Source organism: Cricetulus griseus, chromosome 2 (genome assembly GCF_003668045.3).
Source record: "Cricetulus griseus strain 17A/GY chromosome 2, alternate assembly CriGri-PICRH-1.0, whole genome shotgun sequence".
Taxonomy (NCBI): domain Eukaryota; kingdom Metazoa; phylum Chordata; class Mammalia; order Rodentia; family Cricetidae; genus Cricetulus; species Cricetulus griseus.
This window is the reverse complement of record NC_048595.1, coordinates 378,914,839-378,938,583: the sequence shown is the minus strand read 5'-3', so window position 1 is coordinate 378,938,583 and position 23,745 is coordinate 378,914,839. Positions and strand designations below refer to the sequence as shown.

The window sequence follows — 23,745 nt, the reverse complement described above, 5'->3', positions numbered from 1 at the left end:
CAGCAGTGTCATTTCTGTCCCTGACCCTTCTCCCCCGACCCCATTCCTTCTCATAATAAAATTTCTTTTTTAACTTTCCAATGTTTCTTTCCATTGTTCCATCACTGTTTTTTGAACAGCTGTATGTTTCAGTCATCAGAGGCTGTCTGGTGAGCACAAAGGGAACCCTTCCTCCTGGTCTTTTTGCCAGCATGAACCTTGTCCCTCTGAGGTGAGAATGAGGTGGGGGCTGGCGGGCATTGTGATTGCAGCCAGGGGCTGACCCAGGTTGTTTGGTACAGAACTGGCTTAACACAGAGATGGAAGCCAACATGGTGTGTGATGTACACCTTTAATCTGGAGGCCACAGAAGGAGGATCAAGAGTTCATGACTATAGCCAGCAATCTGGCTTGGGGAAAAGGCACTTGCTGCCAAGCCTGACAACCCGTCTATGAAGTAAGTTCCAAGGTGGCCAGGGTTACATAGAGAGACTCTATCTTACAAAAACCAAAGAGAGGGTGGATTTTCACTAGACAGCTTGTACTGCCTCCTTTGCCATGTAGATTCAGCACGGGGCCCTCACCAGATGCTGCTGACCTGTCATGCTGCTTGAACTTCTAGCCCTCAGAGCTGTGGGCCAAACAGCTTCCATTCTTCACAAATGATCTGGTCCTAGGCATCCTGTTACTCAACAGAAGACAGATTAATGCACCATGTATGTGACACCAGACTACATCTTGCAAATAGTTCAAAGCTAAACAGTAGGCCTAACGAGGAGGCCTTGACTCTAGAAAATTGTTATGTTGCTCAAAGTCCACACTGACACCCTTACCATGTACTCAAGGGGTTCAGCTGGCAGTGTCACCACTGATCAGCAGACTGCTGAGCCAGGGTGGCTGAGGATAGCAGCAGTGGGGAGAAAGTATGGCTGAATATGTACCTGGAGACATTTGAAAGGGCTGTGGACAGGGGCTTGAATTGTCCACATGTCCAGGGTTTCTGGACTTAGAGGTCCAAAGCCCTCTGTAGATGTCTAGGTCTGTTAAGTTTTTAATCAAGGTCCTGACTCCATTGCTATACTTTATCCTTCATTTTCCCTAACTGTATTTGTTCCCAGTTCACCAACAAGACGTTCTTCTGTGGCAACAGCTATCTGCTTGGAGGCAAGTGGTGACTTCCACCTGGCATTTGGGGAGGCAGAGGCAGGTGGATCTCTGAGTTTGAGGCTAGCCTGCTACAGAGTGAGTTCCATGACATCCAGGGCTACACAGAAAAAGCCTGTCTTGAGGAAAAAAAGAGAAAAAGAAAAAGAATTCCAGGCCAGCTAGGGCTTTATAGTGAGACTGTCTCATGAGCACTTACTCTAGACTGAGCACACATCAGAGAGACGCCCAGTGTTTGAAAATTGAGGAAACTGTTGGGCATGGTAACCCGGGCCTAAAATCCTAGCATTCAGGAAAGTGGAAGCGGGAACAAATGATCCAGGCTGGGACCATCCACTGCTACATACTAATAAATACTCTGTCTCAGAGAGTTTAAAAAAAAGGGGGGGGGGACACACAAAACTTTCCTGTGTAACCTTGGGTCTTGCTTGGACCCAGAGGATCAGGGTTGCAGTCTGGATCGAATTGTAAAGCATGGCATGACCCCTCACCTTCCTAGACAGGCCGCACCCAAAAAGGGCACAGAATCCAGGGTGTCACATGATGCTAAAAGCAAGAAGCACAGGCAGTCCCTGCAGTCGAGCAGGCAGACTGCAAGAAAGCATGCACAGGGGGCTCCTAGGATCACTTGTACAGAGCACAGCTTGTCCCTGCTAACAAGGTGCTGCTGAGAATCGGGGTTAGCTGGGTCTCCGTGTGCACACAGGGACACTGCCCCAGGCACAGCCAGCTGGGGCCAGTTCTGTCCCAGGAGTCCTGGGCAGCCCTGGCCCCGAGTACATGCAGTGGGTGGGGAAGAACAGGAGCGACACCTGGGGGACAAGAGTCAAAGTGCACACATATTTTCTAGAACAAAGGCTAAAAGAAGCAAGTTTCTCTCTGGTTTTATTTTAAGAAGGACAAAAATTGTTATTAAAACATCTACATTATTATCAAGATACTAGACCTTATGATATTTAATATTAAAGTGTGGTATTCTTAAATTTTAACACAGACATTTAAAAAGGTCCATTAGGTTGATTACTGCCCAGCTGAGAAATGCAGCATCCCTCCCACTGCCCCAATCCATGTCTGATATGCTGTCTCATTCTTGCCTCCTAGGCTCCCGATTCAACTCTGAGCCTTCCAGCCAGAGGCAATTAACTATATTCATCACTTAACATGTTTTACTGTCTCCCACCCCAGGTTATCCCTGCCTCTTTTCTCTTCTCTTCCCTGGGGGTGAATGGGAAGGCGGATCTGAACTCAACCCACTCTGGTGGGAAGCAAACACTAATCATGTCCTTTTCCTGAGCACACTGTACTCTCCTCTAGACATGGATTTGAGGGAAACTAGCAGCCAGAGCAGGGCCCAGGTGTGGGCCACCATGCCGTTTCTGCCTAAATCATTTCTGAGCCATGGCTCCAGTACCAGTCCCCTAAATAGCCAGATGACCTCATCAGTACCCAAAACTCACAGGGATGTCTGCATTTTTTTTTTTTTGCCAAATTCTTTATCTTTAGCCCTCATTAGAAGAGATCCCTTGGATACCACACACATATATAATATTATATAGAGCGATATATTTAATACCCGTGTATATATGCATCACAGGGGCAACATATATACACACTAAAAACAAGGCTGGTGACGACAGACTGCAACACCACAGGTCAGGAGAACAAGTATCATCGACTTTCACAGCCACAGTCCCCACCTTGGATGTGGTCCCACCTCCCCTCCAGCCACGCTGCCAGCACCCAAGCTCTGCAGTGCTGGCCAGCTGAGGGCAGGGAAAACGGGGCAGGGAGAGGAAAAGATGCATGCCATGGTTACTGGGAGAAGGTTGGGCAGTGGCAGCATGAGGAATGGGCCCTTTGTGCCCCAGGTGCCTATCATTATGCCATCAAACACTAGCAACCCTGGCTGCAGGAAAACAAGAGTGTCTGTTCATTCCATCTCACTCCTTGATAGCCTTACTTTCTAGTTCCTTCTGGAGGCCCCCCATTTCTTATGCCAGTGGTGTGGAGCATTCTGGAATGTCTCAGGGAGCCAGGGGAGGCTGTGTCTACTCATGGGGAGTGGGATAAAGGGGCGCACTTGCACTACAGATTACGGAAGAGACCTTGGTAGGTAGGGGCATGAGCTGGGGGTTAGCTAGGGTCCTAGGCAGCTGGCAGGGTTAGGAATAGGGTGGGGCTGGGATAGACAGGCATAATAGTATATTTGGGTCTTTTGGAGAAGACTACAGTAGGTCCCCAGGAAAGAGAGGCTATGGCCCATAGTGGCCCATGGATCACCTCCCTGATCTTAATATTACCTGGACTCTCTCCATGCTTTGAACCTTGTACAGAACCTGAGCTCATGGTGCCTGTATTCTGCCACCTATCTGTGAAAGCTTTTGGAAATACAAGCTCTGCCACTTACCCCACCAACATCCCCCCATAGTGCTAACAAGACCAGCTCTTGTCTCAGCAGCCCTTTCTTGGTTGCCAGGTATGCTACATGGGGCTGAGGAGCCCAGAGGCTCCAGTTGCTAATGGGTGGGGTCTTTTGACCAGATCTTCACCAAACTGAGGCTAGAGACCCTGGGCAAATCACTCCTCCTGCTAGGCCTCAGTTTTCCTTTCCACACAATAGGGTTTGGGCTGCGTCTACAATAGTGGCTCACAAAGATGGCTGGGTATGGGATGACTGTTAGGAGCACCTAGAGTCCTTGGTCTAGCTTCAGATTATCATCTACCTTCACCCTTGCCCCTTTCACAAAGCAGAAAACTGAGGCCCCAGGTAGCAAGTAACCAGTATAGTGTCTCCAACTCCATCTCACTATATTTTAAGCTAATGAGGGCCTCCTGCCCTCTGCTGTGTCCTGATCTACTCCAGGGAAAGGGAGACGTGAAGTAGAAAGGGAGAAGGACCCTCCTGCTGCAGATTCAAGTGGGGACCCCAAGCTCCCCAGCCCTTTAGGAGCAGATAAATTAAAGCTGTGGGCTGAAGTTGGAGAGGTCAGCCAGGCCCCTCCCTCTCCAACCAGGAGATCTACACTTGGGGAGGGGCTGTCCCCATTTTGACAGGACAAGGACCCTGGGACAACTTGGGGCTGTAGTACATGACCTGCATACGCACACCTGGGGAGTTGGGGGTGGAAAGGATGGACAGGGGACTGGAGAGTGCCTGATGGGGTGGTCCCCTGCCCCCAACTAACCTGCCCTGGCCATTCTGTCAGGCTTTCTGTCCCCAACCCACCCCCAACCCCAGGACTTTGCCCACAGCTGAGATCTGGTCCTACTCCCCGGTGGTGGTGGTGGTGGCAGCAGTAGCAGTTGCAGCAATGGGGGCTTCTGGGGTGGCAGCAGTGGTGTCCCCATCCTCTTGCAGCAGGAAGTTGTATTTGCCGAAGTCATCATCCCTTGGACACAGAAGCATGTCCTTGCGGGCCTTGGCCAGCTTTTGCTTCAGCACCTCACGCCGGTCTAGCCACTCGTTCAGTTCCTCTTGTCCATGGGCACAGCGGCACTTGTCTCCATCTGGGCAGGCCTTGCCCTTCTGGAGCCTGTGGAGACAGAAGGCTCACTGCCTGAGCTCTGTGCCTTCCACCTGGGGCCACTCAACCTTTCTCTAAGATGTGCCCCTCCTGAGACAGCTCCGGTCCCAGCTCAGGGAACCCCTGACCCAGTAGCACTCTCCGGGATCTGATCCATGCTGTGAAGGAGGAGACAGGTCTGAACCCACCCCTCCATCCCGCCTGCCCCCAGCTCTGTACTCATATCCAAGACACACCAAGTCAAGGGGATGGGGCTGGTCACAACATCCCAGTCCTCGGCCACCTTCTATCTGCCCCCCTGTGCTGTCCCGTCATGCTGCCCTCAGCACCTGTCACAGAGTCGGAACTCGCCCATGGGGAAACGGTAGGCCCAGCCGCTGGCATCACTGTCGGAGGTGAAGACCTTCTCCTTGTGCTTCTCGGACTGGATGTGCTGTTGCCACTGCTTCTTGCTGTTGCTGTTCTTGCCACAGAGCCAGCAGTGGTAGCCCATCTGGGAGCACAGCTTTGTGGGTGCCAACTTCGATACCTCTGCCCTACTCAGCCCCTCCAGGCTGCCCTCCCAACGGGCCCTGGCCCAGCCTGTGGGCAGGGCTTACCATGATGTCAGCATAGTCTGTGGGCATCTGGATCTGCTTCTCCCCTTCCCGAGAGCTGATGGGTGTCCCTTCTCCTGGCTTTCCTGGGTTGTGTTTCTTCAGCCACATGTCATAGGTCTGTTGCATATCTAGAACTGGGCATGAGACAGAGTACCTGCTGAGGGGGCTTCCCCATGTACTCTACCCATGATCCCTGCTGGACCTGGGAGGCACTGACATCTTAGGCCCTGCTGCTATATAGCCTGGCCTGTATAGCAGGGACTAATCACTTACAGAAAGCCTAGAGTTGGGCAGGGCCTGCTGAGTATGGGGAAGGCCCCAGCAGGTATTCAGGGGGTTTTAGCAATGAGGTGATGCAGGACAAGTCTGTCACTTACTCTTGTTCTCCTTCATGAAGGTCCACATGTCCCTCTCCTCAGGGCTGTGTGCAAAGGAGCAGTTCCCCACATACTGGCACTTGCGGCCATTCTGGGCATGGATGCAGAGCTGTGGGTGGGCAAAGGAAAGCCTACTGAGTTCCTCAAGGCTGTATCATTGTGTTGGTCAGTTAGAAGCCTTCCAAGGCCTACAACCTCTTGTACTGTCCACCCCACAAGTGCTCACGTCGTATTGCTGTGGGAAGTTTCGAATGGATGGCAGTGGCCTCACCGACACCCATTTTCTCTTGGCTTTGGACATCACCAGAAGGACACGCCTCTCCTTGGTCCAGCTGTAAGTCAAAGATGGGAGTCATTGTGGAGAATCATAGGAGTCCTAGGGGTCTACCAAGTTTTGGCCTCCCCCCTCATGGTGCTCTGGCAGTGCCCCATCTTGCCCTGTGTCTGCTCACCAATGCCGGGCCTTGGCACTGCAGTACTTGAGGTCCTTGTCTGGCTCCACCACCTGCCCGTTCCTCCAGCACTGACCACACACAAACTTCATCTGCAAGTCAAAGGTGCTGGGCCCATGTGTCCTTGGAGCACCCTATTGGAAGATGAGGGAGTGGGTTGATGAAGCTACAGCCACCAGGCCTTAGGCCTCTGGGAATCCTATGATCACTAAGTCTTAAATGGGCTAGTATACTTCCCAGTTCTGCTGACAAGAAATGCCCTCTCAGCTCAGCTGCAGGCACACTGACTTCTGAGTAGGTGAGCCTGATGTGGTAGGGATCCTGAGCTGGGTAGTCTTTCTGCCCTCTCCAGCTGGCCCTCACTGAGCTTTGATTTTTTTTATAGCCTGGTTTATGCAACCACTGCATAGAATAGCTTCTCTTTTTATGTGAGACCCAGGCCTCGACAGAACTGCAGCCATAACACAAAGACCCGAGCAGGAGACAGCCTCTTCCAGTCAGCGAGGTGCATGACTGCCCCTGACCTTCCCCTGACCTCAGTCAATGGGGAGGGGCCAATCAGAAATGGGCAGCATATCACCACCAAGAGAGACCAATCAAACAGGCAACACAGTACAGTTAATGGTACTATGTTTTCAGTATATTCCATCAGAGACCCATGATTGGGTCCTCTAGAGTTACTTCTAGAGGGGAGGGGCATGAGAGACTTTGGGCATAACATTTAAAGATTTATTTTAAATTTATTTATTTATTTTTAGACAAGGTCTCACTATATATCACTGGCTATTCTGGAACTTGCTGTGGTAGCATGTGCTGGCTGATGGCATATCCCCAGAACTGGGGCAGAGGGAGCAGATAAATCTCTGCGAGTTTGAGGCTGTGCTGGCTAGTTTTATGTCAACTTGACACAAGCTATAGTCATCTGAAAGGAAGGAACTTCAACTGAGAAAATGACTCCATAAGACTGGACTGTAGGCAACTCTGCAGGGCATTTTCTTAATTAGTGAATGATGTGGGAGTGCCCTCCCCGCCCATTGTGAGTAGTGCCATCCCTGGGCTGGTGGTCCTGGGTTCTACAAGAAAGCAGGCTGAGCAAGCCATGGAGAACAAGCCAGTAAGCAGCTCCCCTCCATGACCTTTGCATCAGCTCCTGCCTCCAGATTCCTGTCCTGCTTGGGTTCCTGCCTTGGCTTTCCCCAGCCGACTGTGATTCAGGATATATAACCAAAATAACCTTTTCCTCTCCAAGTTGCTTTTGGTTATGATGTTTCATCATAGCAATGAGAGACAGAGAGACAGAGAAAGAGAATTTTAGAACTATTGCTGTTGAGATGCTCACTTGAGCTTCCACCCACCTCCCCCTCGAGACAGAGTTTCTCTGTAGCTTTGTAGCCTGTCCTGGAACTCACTCTGTAGGCCAGGCTGGCCTCAAACTACAGAGATCCTCCTGTCTCTACCTCCTGAGTGCTGGGATTAAAGGCATGTGCCACCAGGCTTGGCTTTAGCTTCATTTTTAAAAGTTTTGTATGTGTGCGTGTGCATGTGTGTGTGTGTATCCGCCCATGTGTCTTTGGGAGTTTGTACTTCATGCACGTGCAATACAGGTGCCCATGGAGACCAGAGGGCATTAGATAGCCTGGAACTGTTGTTACAAGCAACTGTGAGCTGCCTGATGTGGGAATTGGGAACCAAACGTGGGTTGTTTGCAAAAGCAGCAAACCCTCTATTTTGTTGTTATTGTTGTTTATTGACACAGGGTTTCTCTGTGTATTGTTCTAGAACTGGCTGTGTTACCCAAGCTGGCCTCAAATTCAGAGATCCACCTGCCTTAGCCTCCCAAGTGCTGGGATTATAGGCGTGTGTCACCACATCTGGAGCAGCAAGCACTCTTAATGACTGTCATTTGAGTTTCCAGCTCTCATTTGAGATTTTTTTTTTTTTTTTTTTTTTTTTTTTTTTTGGTTTTTCGAGACAGGGTTTCTCTGTGTAGCTTTGGAGCCTATCTTGGAACTTGCTCTGGAGACCAGGCTGGCCTCGAACTCACTGAGATCCGCCTTCCTCTGCCTCCCTAGTACTGGGATTAAAGGCGTGCGCCACCAACGCCTGGCTTCAGAATACCCTTTTAGAAGTGGTCATAGGTAAGAGGATAACTATCTCCACTTATTCCAGATGGTTCAAAACAGAACCCCCCCAAAAAACTGTGTATATTTATATATATAAATGTATATGTGTATATGCAAATACATACCTGCCCATAGGAAAATGATATACACACAGACACACGCACACAATGATAACAGAGCAAGTAGTAAGATATGAACTCTAGGAATACAGGAAAGATCGCTGGGCCACATGTCACGGTAAAAGAATCAGACAGCTCCTGTGGTGCCCACCCTTGGTTCAGGGCCTTACCAAGCTGCTGCTGGCCTTCCCTGCATGGGCTTCCATCTGTTGCCAGTATTTCTTGGATTCCTGAACGATGTCTTCGTGGGTCATTCCTGTGGAGGGTGAAAGAAAACATGGGGCTTGGCAAAGGATGAGACACAGTACTCTAGGATGCTGGGATGAAGCTCAACCCTGGGGAAAATACTCATCTTCTCTGGGCCTGTTTGTTCATCCATATCATAGGAAAAAAGCTCCCTGACTCCCAAGCCAGTGTTCCATTCCTAGATCCAGCTGCTCGGCTCTTCCCAAAGCCCCTGCCTTTCTCACTGGGGGCTCAAGTAGAATCCTACTTACCAAGGTACAAGGGACATGACTTTTCACTAAGTCCCCAAAGGGCAAATGTCCCCAAATGTCCCACCATGATGGCCCGGCCCCCAAGTACCAATCAGATCCTTACTTGCCTTCCAGGTCCAGCTCAGGCCTTCCTGAAACCTGCCCTCCCTGTGGCTCCTCCAGTCATCTGTCTGAGCATTATGCAGCCAGTATCCAGTCACTGCTTACTGGGGCCTCATATCACACTTGACCTCAGGTTCTTGCTGGTAACCCCCAAATGCAAATCCACAGCCTGCCACATCTGGCTGCCCACCCAGCATCCCTACTTGAAGTCAAAGAAACAGTTTGGAACCTACATCCCACACAGAATCCTGATATTAGGCCCCCAAACACGCTCCTGCTACATAATCCCCTCTTCTCAGAATATGGAATCCTATTCTACCTGGCACCATGATTTCAGCATTGACCTTGCTATAACCTTCTGTTTGATACTTCACGTCTGGTCCGTCAACAAATCTTGCTGGCTCCACCTCAAAGTATACCCATAATCTGACCACTTCTGCCACCTTACCACAACCAGGTGTGAGCTCCATCCTCCCTGGTGTCTGTACTTAGGCCCTAGTTCCTCTATTCTCCACCAAGCAGCTAGCACAGTCTGGAAACTGATGATCAGATTCTAAAACTCTATTTCCCCTAAAACCCCTCCTAGCATAGCACAGCAGATTTAGAGTATTGCCAACTGCAGTCACGTGCCATGTTAACGATGGGCTTTTGTTCTGAGATGCACAGTTTTTTGAGATGATGTAAACAGGATGAGGCTATGCCAGCATCACAGGGCAGGCTTTTAAGGTAACTGTCTCACTATGTTTGTTTATTTTGTGTGTATGTGGTGCAGGCAGGTGTGTGGACACTGGAGGACAACTTGCAGGAATCGGTTTTGTTTTTCTACTATGTAGGTTCTGGGGATTGCACTCAGGTCATACTTGGTGGCATGCATCTTTATCTTGTGAGTCATCTCTTGGCTACACAATCAGCATTTTAATTTTTTTTTATTTCAACTAGGAATACACTCTAACAATAAAGATATAGTATAGCAAATCCACAAATAAGCAACAGTGTTGTTCATTCATTATGATTCATTGCACTCTTCAGCCTCATTACAATATTATGGAACCACTGTCCTTTGGCCCACCATTGACTAAAATATCAATGCAGCATGTGACTATATTTCTGTTTATGGCCAAGAGATAAATTCTCACACACTGGGACCCTGATGACCTCAAGTCTTAACTCTATCCCACCTCCATTCACTGCTGTAACTCCAGGGATAATCTACCAGGATCTGGGCCTCACTCATTCTTGCTTTCCCATCTCTATCTTGGTATGTTCCTAGGCAGGGTCTAGACAGGGAGAGACCCCACAGCTGCCTGTGAGCAGAATTCTGTCTCCTCTGTGATGTCCAGGGTTACCAGCTCCTCCAGAAAGCTACTAGAAGCCACCTGCTTCTAAACTCACCTGAGGTCCTGTACCTTCAGGCCATGGCCTGTTCACACCCAGCCAATTCCAAGCCTACTTCACCTGCTCTGTCTGTCCCTCACCTGAATACTGCTGCAGCAGCCAGACCTTGAGCTCAATGAAACTGTGGGCGAAGTGGCAGCTGTCCTCTCGCAGGCAACCATAGCGCACCTCATGGCGGCACACGTCAAACTGGAAGTGCTCTTGGAACTGACGGATCTTGGAGTACTTGAGAGAGGTGGAGCGGACGATGTGCACCAGGCACCTGGTGGGCATATGGGGTGTCTGTGATGCTGACTATGGTCTGTACCACCCTCTGCCCTCCATCTCTGCAGTGGGGCCACCTTTTCAGTGCCAAGCACATCTGAGGGGAGAGCCTTCTCAGAGCCTGCCCCTGCACATCTTCTGCCCTCCTAGCCCATCTCAGAAGGTGGACAGCACAGGAGGTAAGGGGATCCTACACTCAAAACTTCAGTCCCCGCTCTGTTTTACTTGTGTCCCATCACAGTCTTCTGGGGCCAGCTCAGCTTGCAACTGCCCACAATAGAGGTGTCAGACCCCACCTATTACCAGGTTGGGAGAAGGGAGTACCCATTAGTAGAAGGGGCATTGCCCCTCCTGGTCTTTTTTTTTTTGAGACAGGGTTTCTCTGTGGCTTTGGAGGCTGTCCTGGAACTAGCTCTTGCAGACCAGGCTGGTCTCAAACTCACAGAGATCCGCCTGCCTCTGCCTCCCGAGTGCTGGGATTAAAGGCATGTGCCACCACCGCCTGGCCTCTCCTGGTGTAATACCCAGGAAGATGATAATGAGGCATGTTCTCTGGGTGGGGAAGCTTCAATGGGCTTCCATGAAATCCAACAAGATGGGGGTATTGCTACTCTCAGGGAAGAGGAAACCCAACCTACAAACCAGCCCTGGGCATACTGGGATACAAACCCAGGACTGCATAACTCCAGGGCCCCACTCCATCACCAATGGTAGAGCAGAACAAAGAACTAGAAAGAGCAAAGGCAATGGATTCCTCCTGACCCAGCTCCTCCCATCCCATTTGACACGGAATCCATGACAATGGAAGGTGCTGATTGGAGTAAAAAATAGGGGCACAGCTGCCTGCTGACCAAGCTGTTCCCAGGTCTCCGCTTTCTTTTCTGTTCAAGAAGAGCAGTAACTCCCTCCCTAAAGGGCCGCCAAGACCATTAAAAACCCAAGACAATGATCAGAAGACAGTAAGTATTCAACAAATGTGGTTCCTGTCCTTTATGAGGGTTTTATCACCATTCTCTATCCCTTTTAGGCCTAGGCCTTTTCATATCCGTCAAGGAACTTCCCCACCCTTTTCTGGCCCACAGCCCAGCTGCAGGACTTACTTGTTATTGTAGAAGCTGTGCTTGGCAGCCAGGTTGGAGCACACAGATGGAGAGTCCTTGGTGCCTTTGCTAATGATCCGGGGTTTACTGTCGAAGCAGATCTGTCCAGGGAGGGGCATGGGCTGGGACCTTCACAGGGCCACTTAGAGAGGGGATGGGCTAGAACCCCACGTGGCCTTGTGGAAAGGATAACTGGCTTCTGTAAGCCCTGCTCTGGGTAGGGGGAGTGTGGAAGAGAACCCAGGTTCGGTGACCCTCATATCTCACAGATGTCCTGGGTCTCAGCTCTCTTTCTTCATCTCTCTGATCACACAGCTCCAGTGCCTGGGGCAGGAGTTACTCCAGGCCCTTGAGCCTCAGTTTCCTCAACTGTAAACTGTGAATAATTAACCTGCTTTATCCTGAGGCTTCACTATGCAGGTCACAGAACAATTATAAGAAATGAGTTCAGGAGTTATATTCCCATGTTCATCTGCTCTACAGGCCAGCAGACCGGGAGGGCTGGGCCTCACCAAACCCCTCCTTCCAGGCTCTTACTCCTCAGAGATGAACCTGACACTGTCTCCACCTTCAATGAGCTACAGAGCCAAGTGTACACTCAAGAGTTTGAAAGGTTGGCAGTCATGGTGGTGCACACTTAATCCCAGTGCTCAAAAGTAGAGATAGGTGGATCTCTGTAAGATCAATACTAACCCGGTCTACATAGCAAATTCCAGGCCAGCCAGGGCTAAAGAGTAAGACCTTGTCTCAATACCCCCCCTTCCCCAAAACCGCCCTAACACTTGAAAAGCTCAATGGAGCTACTAGGATCACAGCTGGCCTGGGGGGAAATGAAGAAATTTGGGAGGGATGGCATAGCTGGCTCACTGGCAGGCTACACCACCAGAATGGAACACATGCAGAAGGAGATATGGAAAGTCAGGCCACGGACACCTTACTCGAGACAGCTAAACTATACCCATTTGGGGATGACACTAAACACTAGTCTACCTGGCCCCAGGAAGCGTGGCCCTAAACATTGCCAGTGGTGGCTGGTCCTGGGAGGTGGGCCTGGGCTCTGGGGCTTGGAGCCCAGGTTGACCTGGCCATATGTACCTCAGGTTCCACCTCACCTCCAACCCCAGCATCACCAGTGAATGAGAGCAGTGTCTGTGTGCTATGGATAAAGCAGTATGGATAAAGGTATAAATCCTGGCACATTCTGGGTTCCCAGGAAAGAACAGATGGGGTGGTTACTGTTTCTTCCCACCCTAGCTTTCACCTTTGTAGAATGAGAAGCCAGACAGAATTTGGGTTCCAACAGGATCCTCAGGGCCTAACTTTCTGACAGTCTCTGGATCTAGTGATTTTTAGGGCCACACCTCACCATACCCAGATGCTCCAGTGCCAACAATTCCTACAAAGGCTGGCCATTGCAGGGGAACAACCCAGCCTTGAGTGTGCCTGGGACTATGGGATACTGGTGAAATGGTTGGGCAGGTGGGTACCTCACAGAGGAAGGTGAAAATGCCCTGGTGCTCCTTGAGGAGCTTGGCAATGGTGAGGCTGCCACGCTTGACACCCCCTAGAGGGTCGAAGAGCAGGTCACGGTTAAGAGTGCCTTTCCGCTCCTCTGTCCACACGTCGATCTCCTCCTGATGGTAGGCGAAGGTGCAATTATCCCCGTACTTACAGTCTTGCTTGTTAATCATGTCTGCAGATATAAAAGGACACACGTTCTACTAGGTGGGGAAGGCAGCTCACAGCACCCCGTGATCCACCAGGACAGAACACTGGTGATGGCTGCTAACCTCCCAGGAGGACGTTTTTCCAAATACTGGGCGCCAGTACCTCTCTGCTCAGCACCTCCACACACCCCCCCCCCCCAGTGTCTGTGCAGGTCAAGCAAGACACAATAAATGTGCAAAGGGATTTGTAGAATACACATCTATACACAGATGAGGGGTTTTAGGATTATTCATCAGGGAAGTGAGTAACGGCATGATTAGGGTCAGGAACACGGGCCACAGATCTGAAGGAGTGGGTTGCATCCGCAGCTGCAGAGAGGGAGGGACCTGAGACCTGGACCATCAGGCTCAAAGGGCAGAGCATGTGCTCTGGGTGGGGGAGGGAGGAACAAGTCTGTTTGAGGACCAGTTAAGAGTAGGGATGTGGATGTGGGCAGGCACTGGCCTTCATCCCAGCAGCATGGGCAGGGCTTCAGGAAGGAGACTGGATGGTCTAGAAGGCCTGTGTGTGTGCGCGTGTGGCTGCCATGAGCTGGATGAGAGCACAAAGGCAGACCCTAAGCTGAACTCTCAAATCTTTGGTTTCTTCCATCTACAGTTAGACTGATGTCTGGTGCTGAGGGGCTGTGTGTGGATGTCTGGCGTTGAGTGCAAAAGTGCTACAGCACAGCTGTGCTTAATCTCATGGCTGCTCAGGGACACTGAAAAAAACAAGGACTATTCGTGCCTGGCCAGATTTCTATGAGCCAAAAGTGAGGACAAAGAAAATAATATGATCATTAAAAAATTGATATTTGCAGGACAGTAGGTGGTGGTGCACACCTTTAATTCTAGCACTTGGGAGGCAGAGACAGGCGGATCTCTGTGAGTTTGAGGCCAGCCTGGTCTACAGATTGAGTTCCAGGACATCCAGGGCTACACAGAGAAGCCCTGTCTTGAAAAACTAAAACAAACAAAACAACCTGATATCTGCAAGCCTTTCCTGTGTGCTTTCCATGGACTCTTTCCATTCCTTCTGGAATCCTGCAGGGTAGGAACCTGGCTGTCTGTGGACTGTAGGACTCTAGCATGGGATGGATGGTACAGGCCACCACATGGCTCTGGCTCCACAGGACATCCTGAACATCTCTGTCTTTGGACAAGGCCATCAGGTGGGACTCAGACTTTATCTGAGGTCCCTCATATCTCCTGTAGTCATTCTGCTGTAGGCCTGGGAGGAGCTAGGCCTGGCTGGGCACCAGCCCCACTGGTCCACCCACCTTTGCACAAGTAGTAGGAGCCCACAAAACTGGTTTTGGTGGGCCGGGGCCGGATGCGCTTCCAGATCTGGTCCTCAGAGCTCCGAAGTCGGCCGAGAAGGACATCCCTCTTGCACTTATGTTCAAGGCCCTCACGGTAGGTGTAGTCACCAGCCCTGGGGCCTGCGGGCAGGGTACACAGGTATGCAACTCCAAGAAAACCAGCACACCCTCATCTATGTATCTGCATCTCCCACTGCCCCTAGTATGTTCTTGCTATGCAGAGAGAGGACTTGGGAAGTCCTCCAAGGAACCCACCATATGACTGCTCTAACACACCTGGACCTACTGGTGAGTCTGCCCATCTCAGTGTTTCTCTAGACTTGTGAAGACAGTGCCTTCTCCTAATCAGAGCCCACCCCTTCCTTTCCTGCAGGGGAGGGCCTTGTTTTCCTACATGAATCTCCCACTGACACACAGGTACTTCTGGTCCTGACTTCCATATTCCTGAGATTCCCAGTGTCTCCAGGGCAGAGGGGTGCTGATGCATATGTGAGATTACCTGTTTTGGGGTAGCATAGCTGGCAGGCCTGCTTGAACTCATGGGTGGCAGCCAGGGGGTTCTTGATGAGCAAGGCGGTGTTGGGCATGGAGGGCTCCGGCTATAATGGTAGGATGTTGGTCATCTTGGGCCCTGAGTGGTACCTGGACTACCAAGGTCAGCCAATGCAGTGGGAATAGGTATGTTTTTTGACCCCCCCCCTCCAATCTGCCCTACCCAGTATCGGAACTTTAACCTAGGACCCTCTTCTACATCTTCCCAGACCTTTTATTGTGTGGTACAAGAGCCCAAAACTCCAGGACCAGCCTCAGAAGCCTCTGGGCTAATGGGGGACAATGAGTAGAAGCCATCTTGGCCACAGAATGTTTCCTTGGATTAAAGGTCAACAGGAAAGTAGAGAAATGGCAGTAGGCTTGTTTAAGGGCTCTGCCCATGCTCTCCCTGCAGGGTCCCAGAAATCAAAACAGGAAAAGTAGAGCTAGGGAGAGCCAGTGATTTTTCTAGGACCACACAGCTAACATCTAAGCTGAAAGTGGCATGCATACTGCTCCCTTGTGGTCCAGCGCTCTTTTGAACCTGGAGTAGGCTGAGCCTGGAAATTAGAGACATGACTAACAGTAGGGACATCACTATGGCTGCTGAGCCTTGTTCTAACACAAGAGGGTAAGGAATACCATATGTGTGCTCTTTCTCAAAGGCAGTGGAGGGAGGGTGAGGAGATCACTTGGGACTAGTCCATTCTGAGGTCACCCCTCTTGGAGGCTGTAGCACCTCACCAATTCAGAGGGCTCACCTCACCCCCAATCTGGGGCTCCTAACCCCAGGATGAATAAGAGGCCTGATCTGGGAGCCCCACTCATTACTCACCGATGGGGCTGGCTTCTGAGTACTGCTTGGGGGACGGTGGTCCTGTGAGCTGGTCTCTTCTAAGAAAGGAGAAGACACAGGGGTCATGCACCCTAGCACAGAGGGTATGAGGGGCCTTTTCTAGGAAGCCCCTGTACATTTCTATCTCAGGCCCACCCTATTTTCATGGTCATAGCCCTGGAGCAAAGAGGTTCCAACATGTCCACCCTTACTTATGCCTTCTGAGGCTTCCTGTTGCCCATGGGGAAGAGTTCATACATGTAGCTTGGCTCACAGTGAGACCATGGCTCACCCTCAGGACCCCTGCTCTGGCCCTTAGCCAGCCCCTGGTCCTCCACCATACAGATCCTATGCCTCCTAGCATTAAGGTTCTCCAGAAGAAACCCAGGGCTCCTCTCCACCCCTGCCATCCCATGGGTCCCTCTGTCCTTTTTCTTGGGGTGGGGGGGAGCGGGTTTTGAGACAGGGTTTCTCTGTGGCTTTGGAGGCTGTCTTGGAACTAGCTCTTGTGGACCAGGCTGGCCTCGAACTCAGAGAGATCAGCCTGCCTCTCTGCCTCTCGAGTGCTGGGATTAAAGGTGTGTGCCACCACCGCCCGGCTGGGTCCCTCTGTCTTAAGTGCCCTAGATGATCTCTGACCTCCAAAAGCTCACCCTATCAAGGCCTGGCCAATTTCCTATCTCTGGCTCCCAGCCCAGAGAAGTGCTAAGGGAGCTAATGATCTTCGGGTTTTTTTTTTTTTTAATTTTATTTATTTTATATACAGTGTTCTGTCTGCATATATGCCTGAAAGCAAGAAGAGAGTGCCAGATCTCATTAAAGATGGTTGTGAGCCACCATGTGGTTGCTGGGAATTGAACTCAGGTCCTCTGGAAGAAAAGCCAGTGCTCTTAACTGCTGAGCCATTTCTCCAGCACCCGGGAGCTCACAATCTTGCATCAGGATCATTTCCATGGGACCGGAGTCCGTAGGTTCAGAGCTCTGGAGAGCTCTAACAGAGCTCTACTGTTTGATCTAAAATGAAGACACCCAGCCCGAGACTCAAACTGCAATAGTGCTGAGCATAGCAGGGATAAAACAGTATTTACTGCACTGGACTGTGATGGGGACAAGGGCATGTGCTTTGGAGACACAGAGCTGCAGAGATCAGAGCCATAGCAGCACTGTCAAGCAAGCAGAGGGAGAGTGTACCCACCAAGTCCTCACCTATGAAGGCATCAGGCTTGTCCAGGGAGCCTCGGGCTGACCCAAAGCTGTCAAGGGCATCTAGCCGAGCCTCTGAGTATGGTAACAGATCCAGGGGGTCTAGCGTGGGCCCTGGAGAGTCAAGGGCATCCAGCACAGAAGCAGCCAGCTTCCTGGAGGGGTCCATGACAAGGCCAAAGGAGGCAGGAGGCAGTGGGCTGGATACAGGGATGGAGCCACCCACCACAGGTGGCAACAGTGGGGTCCCACCAGGAAACACAGGGATCAGCTGAGGCAACTCACTAGGCACACCACTGCCAGACAGGCCACCCTGGACCAGAGACTGCAAAGTGGGGACAGAGTCAGGGTCAGAAGAGAACACAACCATCCTACCCTGTGGGGGTGGGGCACTCCAGGAGCCAGTTATCCCTCCACAGCCTGGCCTTAAATGCTCATGGAGAGGGAACTGGGGCTCTGCTCAGTCCCTCCTGGGATCTGTTCTGAAGATTCTGGCAAGACCGTCTACTTTCCCAACTGTGATGTGAAGGTGGGGCCTTCCCTTGCCTCTTCATGGGACCGTGGGGTTCTAAGTGAGCGATGGGCTTAGAGGGACAGAACAAGAAGTCAGCAACATGGCTCACCAGAGAGTCCAGGAGGGTGTCCAGTTCGGGACCAAACACATCCCCATCTGAGAAGTCATCCAGGCCCTCAGTGATGGGGAGTGTCCTACTGCTGCCGTCCAGGGGGGCCAGAAGGTCCAGAACATGAGGGAACAGGGGCATTGTGGGAGTGGAGGGGAGCAGGGCCGGGGAGCCTCGTAGGTCCACGTAGCAGTCTGTGGAGGGAGTGGGCACAGTAGCTGAAAGGGCCCTGAGGTGGGAGTGTTGCCTAGTCACTAAGCCAACACCTTCCTTCCTTGCCCAGTTCCAGGGGGACCTGTTCTTCCTATTCCCTGCCCCAGTGGCAGTGATCTGGACCTGGGGGATCCTGATGGCCCTGGCTTCACTCAGATACCCACCAATATCACCTTTCTCCCAGGCTAACAGTGCCTTCTTAGATATAACCTGGAAGCCGGTGAACAGAGGAAAGGAAGCAAGGACTCTGGAATGTGGTACCCAACAGGGTCAGGCATGGATGAAGCTAAGGGACAAGCTGAGTAAGTGTTCCTTCCTGTCCTGCCTCAAGGGATCCCCTTAGGTGTCCCACTCTACAAAGCTGAGCCAGTACCTGTTTCAATGTCATCTATGGATCCCAATCCGTTAGAAGTTCCCTGTGGAGAGGAGGGTCAGGTGAAAGATGTAGGATGGATATGCCACAGGGCCCAGCCCATTTCTACATGGCTAAGCCGATGGCCACTCAATGAGGAATGACCACCTATCACACTTACAGCCGGTCTTTTCAGCCAGGGTCTGGGTAGGCATAGCTTGGAGAGGTGTAGAGCTAGTCTAGTAGGTGCATTTCGGGGAAGCAGTGGCCCCAGAAAGGAAGTACATCTCTGGGTCTCAGTTTCCTTACCTGGAGTCCCATCCTTACCCCAAGGCAAGGGTTTGGGGTTATTTTGTTTTTTGTTTTTGAGAAAGGGTCTCACTGTGTAGCCCTGGCTGTCCTAAAATTCACTATGTAGACAAGACTAGAATTGGATTTAGAGATCTACCTGAATTTGTCTCCTGAGTGCTGAGATTAAAAGTTGAGACAAGGATTTTACCGAGCCCTCCACATCACAGATAGTTTCTAATTCAAAGACAAAGGTATACCCTCCCCCGGGCTCAGCCCCCAGCCTCACAGGAAGCTTCCCTCCCTCCATGGAGAATGTTACCCAGGATGGGATTCAATCCCCATTGCACAGATGGGACAGGATTCACAGTAATCAGAAGAGCCATAGGCCACAGGGCCCATGGGAACCTGAACCCTGCAGCTGCATGTGTTGGGGTCAGATTCTGAGAGCACCCTCTGGGCTGGGGGAAAAGTTGGAGCTTGCTCTCTGGTTTGGCCAAGTCACTTACCCTATATGGACCTGTTTCCTTGTTTTTAAAATAAGGATACAGAGCCACACTGCGTGGAACTGTATGGTGACAAAACACAGTGAAGGGCCTGCCACACAAGTGGTTCTGTGTACTTGTCATGAGTGTAAGGTGTGCTGTCAGGAGGCTGGCTTGAGAACTCAGTTTACCAGCCCCCCTTTCTTGGTCCCCTGTAAACCCTCTGCCTCATTTCAGGGACACAAGTCATTCCTCAACCCTGAATACACACTCCCTCTTTTCCCTGATGCTTGCACCATCCAGCAGAACCCTGTGAGGCCCAGCATGGCCTGTCTCCTTCATGTTCCTGTGGAGAAAGCCCAGACACTCAGCATTAGCCACCCTCTCTAAGGTCAGTAGTCACAGTAACTGCAGCACAATCCATCCAGCACCCTGCCTTACCTACCGAATTTAGCCAGCACTCTGTGAGACATTCCACAGCTGCCATTCTTGGGTCAGAGGACAGCTGTTTGACTAAGGCCTGCCCTGACCCTGTCTGGTCTGTCTGTTCCTTGGGACCAGACATTCTCACAGCCTCACCCCTGAGCTTGTCCACAGATCACACAGTGAATACATGCACTGATGTCCCCTGGGGTATTTGTACACCACAGGTAAGTTGCACAAACCAAAGCCACAGTGCTGATCATGGAGTTGCTTTTCCCACAGTGTCTATAGAAAGTAGTTGAGGGGACAATAAAGAAGGCCCAGGATGAAAGCCTCTACGGACAGCTGTCATTCTCAGCTAGGCCCTCCTGCTGCCTGCACTATCCAGGCTTCTCTCTCCCTGCCCTTTGCATAGAACCCCTAGTAACATTCACTTTGCAGTAAAGGCCCTGAAGGAAGGGTCAGAGTGGCCACCTCAGAGACAGGATGCTCTCATAATCTGACCCCTAACATGAGCCCTGACTCTCCTGAACCCTGAGGAACTACACCAGTGGTCTAGAGAGTCTCTCTTCCTCTCCTAACTACGGGCCACTCCCTGGCCTATGAATACCATTCCCTCTCTACCTGGATGAAACTATTCCCCAAGCTGGTGAAACCTCTTCCCAATATGGCTACCTTCGCTCCTGATCTATGAGCTCACAGCCTTCCTTCATCTTGTTTTCTAAGCTCTAGCACCTTGTAAACAGAGATGTGCTTGTGAGCACAGCCCAGGCCACTCACTTCTAGGCACACATGTGGAGTGACTAATTGGCCAGAGAAATGACTCCCATGCTGGAGAAGTCCACAAGGAATGCAGCAACCAAACCTCACATGTGGGTGTCCTGTAGAGTCTACAGGATGCCACAGGCTTGGTCCAGACACCACTTGGTACTTGCTTCTTTGCTCTCAGGTGTTTCTTATACTGAGGTAGGCCTCGCCTTATCCTCTCCATGGGGTGTTCCATTCTGCTTGGTCTTCTCACAGACCTCCATAACTGTGACCAGTCCTGACCTTTATGGATGAGGTCCCATAAAGGAGACAGAAGTTGGTGAAAGGTATGGCAGGAGTTGGGGGCCTTTGTAGTCCACTGCTTGGGGTCACCCCAATGGGTCAATCCAGAGCTCTTAGAAGTAGATGAAGAGAGACAGGCTGGTAGGAAGTTGGGGAAACATTTGGGGTCCTGGGCCACACCTACCTGATCTGTCATGCCAGCCGGGGTGCCATTACTAAGCAAAGAAAATGTTTCCAATTCCTGCCAGAGATTAGGGAGAGGTGAACAGAGATCACGATCATGGAAACAAGTGAAGCCTCCTACCCAGCCAAGACAACACAGAAACCCTGACACCAGCTGTGGGGTCTTCAGTGCCACCCACGGTTCCCTATCCAAAGGAATGCCACCTGCTCTGGCTTCCAGGGTCACATTAGGCTTTTTTTATTTTTTTAGTTCAAACCACATGTGACCTGGGCAGGTACCATGTCAGGCATCACCTCATATGTTCTCATTTTAGTCCTCCCACGAGCCTCCTGAGATGGGTGTAATTATCTGTCTTCCAGATGTGGAAACTGGTGGAAACATGCACTAACGTGTTCTAGGTCGGGCCAGAAAAACTTAAGCCATATGTTCTATGACATGCAGTTTCCAGACACACGGCAGGTGACAATACGTGGAGAAGTCCAGCAGGAACTAACATTCAGACAGGCACCATGAGGGCAGCATTTGAGAACACAAAACTGAAGGATGCCAGTGTCAACTTGGGCCATCTCCTGGGTGGTTAAAGTTGGCCAGGGCAGAGGAGGGAGCTGTTCTAACAGCTGGTGTCTAAGGTGAGCTGGGCACTTTGGCCATTCTTCCTGCTTCCCCAAGGTCCCGTTACTCATTCCAGGGCTTTCAGCCAACAGGGAGGAAGGTCACCTGCTGTCATTCCCTCTGTCCTTACCAGGCTTACCTCACTCAGGATCCATAAGTGCCTAGTCCCTCCCCTCACACCTACCCCAGCTCCCACCTACCTGAGGTCTCTTATATGCCTTCCGCACCCGCAGTCCAAGCTTCTGAGCCAGCTCCTGACCCAGCTGAGTGACATTTTCATCCTGTAGAAGGCAGACAGAGGTTAGATACAACTGGTGGGTTAGGTAGCCCCAGTGCACAGAGCTGTGTCTTGGACATCTCGTGTGGCCATGGGAGGTGACATTGGCTTTGCGAGTCACATGCTGGGAACAGTGGGGGAGGCAAAGGAATAGATTTGTTTTTTGTTTTTTTAATCTTTTTCCGAAATTTTATCTCTAAGACAGTGACTCACTGTGTTGCTGGCCTTGAACTCCTGGTATTATGGGTACAACCCACCGTGCCAGGCTGTTTGTAATTTTTATTTTCTAGTGATACTAGGAATCAAACTATGTTGTTTTCTGTTTTAACACTGACAAGGTCTCTCTATGTGGCCCCAACTGTCCTGAAACTCTCTTTGTAGACCATGTTGGCCTCCAACACAGAGATATGCCTGCCTCTGCTTTCTAAATGTTAGGATTAAAGACCTTGGCCAAGATGACCCACTACTACTGTTTTCTTTTTTATCCTTTTTTTTTTTTTTTTTTGGTTTTTCGAGACAGGGTTTCTCTTTGTAGCTTTGGAGCCTGTCCTGGAACTCACTCCGTAGACCAGGCTGGCCTTGAACTCACAGAGATCCGCCTGCCTCTGCCTCCTGAGTGCTGTAATCAAATGTGTGCATTACCACCGCCTGGCTTTAATACTGTTTCTTTATTAATCTCTTTTTCTTTGTAGAGTTAGGGAAGAAGCCCAGAGCCTTGAGCATCCTAGGCAAGTGCTCCACCACAGGCCACACCCCCAGCCCTTAGCCATTTTATTTCTAGAATTCAGCAAGTGACAGTGAGTGCAGGTGCTCCTTGATTGTGCTCACTCTCGCCTCGGCTCCTCCCCAGGGGCCACCATGCTGCTGGTCTGACATTCCCTCCATATCTTTTCTAGCCAGCCTCGTGAAGAAGAGGACAGGAGTCCCTGTACAGCCACTAGGCCAGAGAATAAAGCAGCAAGGACACTGTATGAACATGAGCTGATGTGTTAAAAAAGGAAGTACTGTGTCAAGGTCACACTGGAGGTTGGGATGGTGACAGCCCTAGAGCCCAGGATTGTTTCAGTTAGTCACCAGAGGGTGGTGGGTCTTGAGCTGTACCTGTGTGGGCACCATACAGAAATACTATAAAGTGAAAAATGGCAAAGTGGGGCACATGTCAGCTTCAGGGAATAAATGTTGGTGAGGGGAGATGACGTACATCTGGGTGTCAAGCACGCTCTCTGTTGGTCATTTCTTTTGTCACTTCCCCACCCAGTGAGTGACAGCCCCAACATCAACACCTCTTCATCTTGACAACGGGGAGAAGAGCACCAGTTTTGCAGCACAGAGCTGGCTGTTCAAGGCTGAGGTATGTTACACAGCAACAATGACACAATCCCAGCTCATAAACTATAGCTAGCGGCTCCAACCTCCTACGGCACGGGAGGAAGGCAAGGCTCATAGGATGGGGCGGCATGGAGCACGGGAGGAAGGCAAGGCTCATAGGATGGGGCGGCATGGAGCACGGGAGGAAGGCAAGGCTCATAGGATGGGGCCGCATGGAGCACGGGAGGAAGGCAAGGCTCATAGGATGGGGCGGCATGGAGCACGGGAGGAAGGCAAGGCTCATAGGATGGGGCCGCATGGAGCACTGGAAGAAGGCAAGGATCATAGGATGAGGCGGCATGGAGCACGGGAGGAAGGCAAGGATCAGAAAGATGGGGTGGCATGGGGCACAGAAGAGCCAGGACGGATGCTTGGGAGATGGGACTCACATGGGGAAGAGCAAGGGAGCACCGGCTGCTACATTCATAGGCCTCTTTGTGGCGCCCCAGCTCGTTGAGGGCACGTGCCTTGCGGTAAAGTGCCCGGATGCTCTCGCTGTCCAGGCCCAACGCCTTCTCACTGTCCTCCAGTGCCTTCTCATACAGGCCCTAAGGAGACAATCAGAAAGCCCACTGGTC

General features: G+C 51.1%; 1 protein-coding gene across 4 annotated transcripts in view; it reads right to left on the bottom strand.

The window, feature by feature from the left end:
• Positions 1-2,011: 2,011 nt before the first annotated feature.
• Zc3h7b (zinc finger CCCH-type containing 7B) overlaps positions 2,012-23,745 on the bottom strand; it is a 51,013-nt gene continuing 29,279 nt past the window's right edge. For 3 of the 4 annotated variants that reach the window (XM_035440784.1, XM_027404083.1, XM_027404085.1), the window contains 19 exons: positions 23,557-23,715; positions 21,723-21,803; positions 20,911-20,967; positions 18,502-18,544; positions 17,916-18,109; positions 17,296-17,617; positions 16,090-16,148; positions 15,223-15,322; positions 14,682-14,843; positions 13,183-13,388; positions 11,696-11,796; positions 10,412-10,593; positions 8,508-8,593; positions 6,096-6,229; positions 5,870-5,975; positions 5,644-5,752; positions 5,267-5,400; positions 4,997-5,172; positions 2,012-4,676 (listed from right to left, as the gene is read on the bottom strand). In XM_035440784.1, coding sequence (XP_035296675.1) covers positions 4,409-4,676; positions 4,997-5,172; positions 5,267-5,400; positions 5,644-5,752; positions 5,870-5,975; positions 6,096-6,229; positions 8,508-8,593; positions 10,412-10,593; positions 11,696-11,796; positions 13,183-13,388; positions 14,682-14,843; positions 15,223-15,322; positions 16,090-16,148; positions 17,296-17,617; positions 17,916-18,109; positions 18,502-18,544; positions 20,911-20,967; positions 21,723-21,803; positions 23,557-23,715 — 2,679 coding nt within the window. In that variant the 3' untranslated portion in view covers positions 2,012-4,408. The remainder of the gene's footprint in view (positions 4,677-4,996; positions 5,173-5,266; positions 5,401-5,643; positions 5,753-5,869; positions 5,976-6,095; positions 6,230-8,507; positions 8,594-10,411; positions 10,594-11,695; positions 11,797-13,182; positions 13,389-14,681; positions 14,844-15,222; positions 15,323-16,089; positions 16,149-17,295; positions 17,618-17,915; positions 18,110-18,501; positions 18,545-20,910; positions 20,968-21,722; positions 21,804-23,556; positions 23,716-23,745) is intronic. The other variant, XM_027404082.1, reaches the window with a different exon arrangement.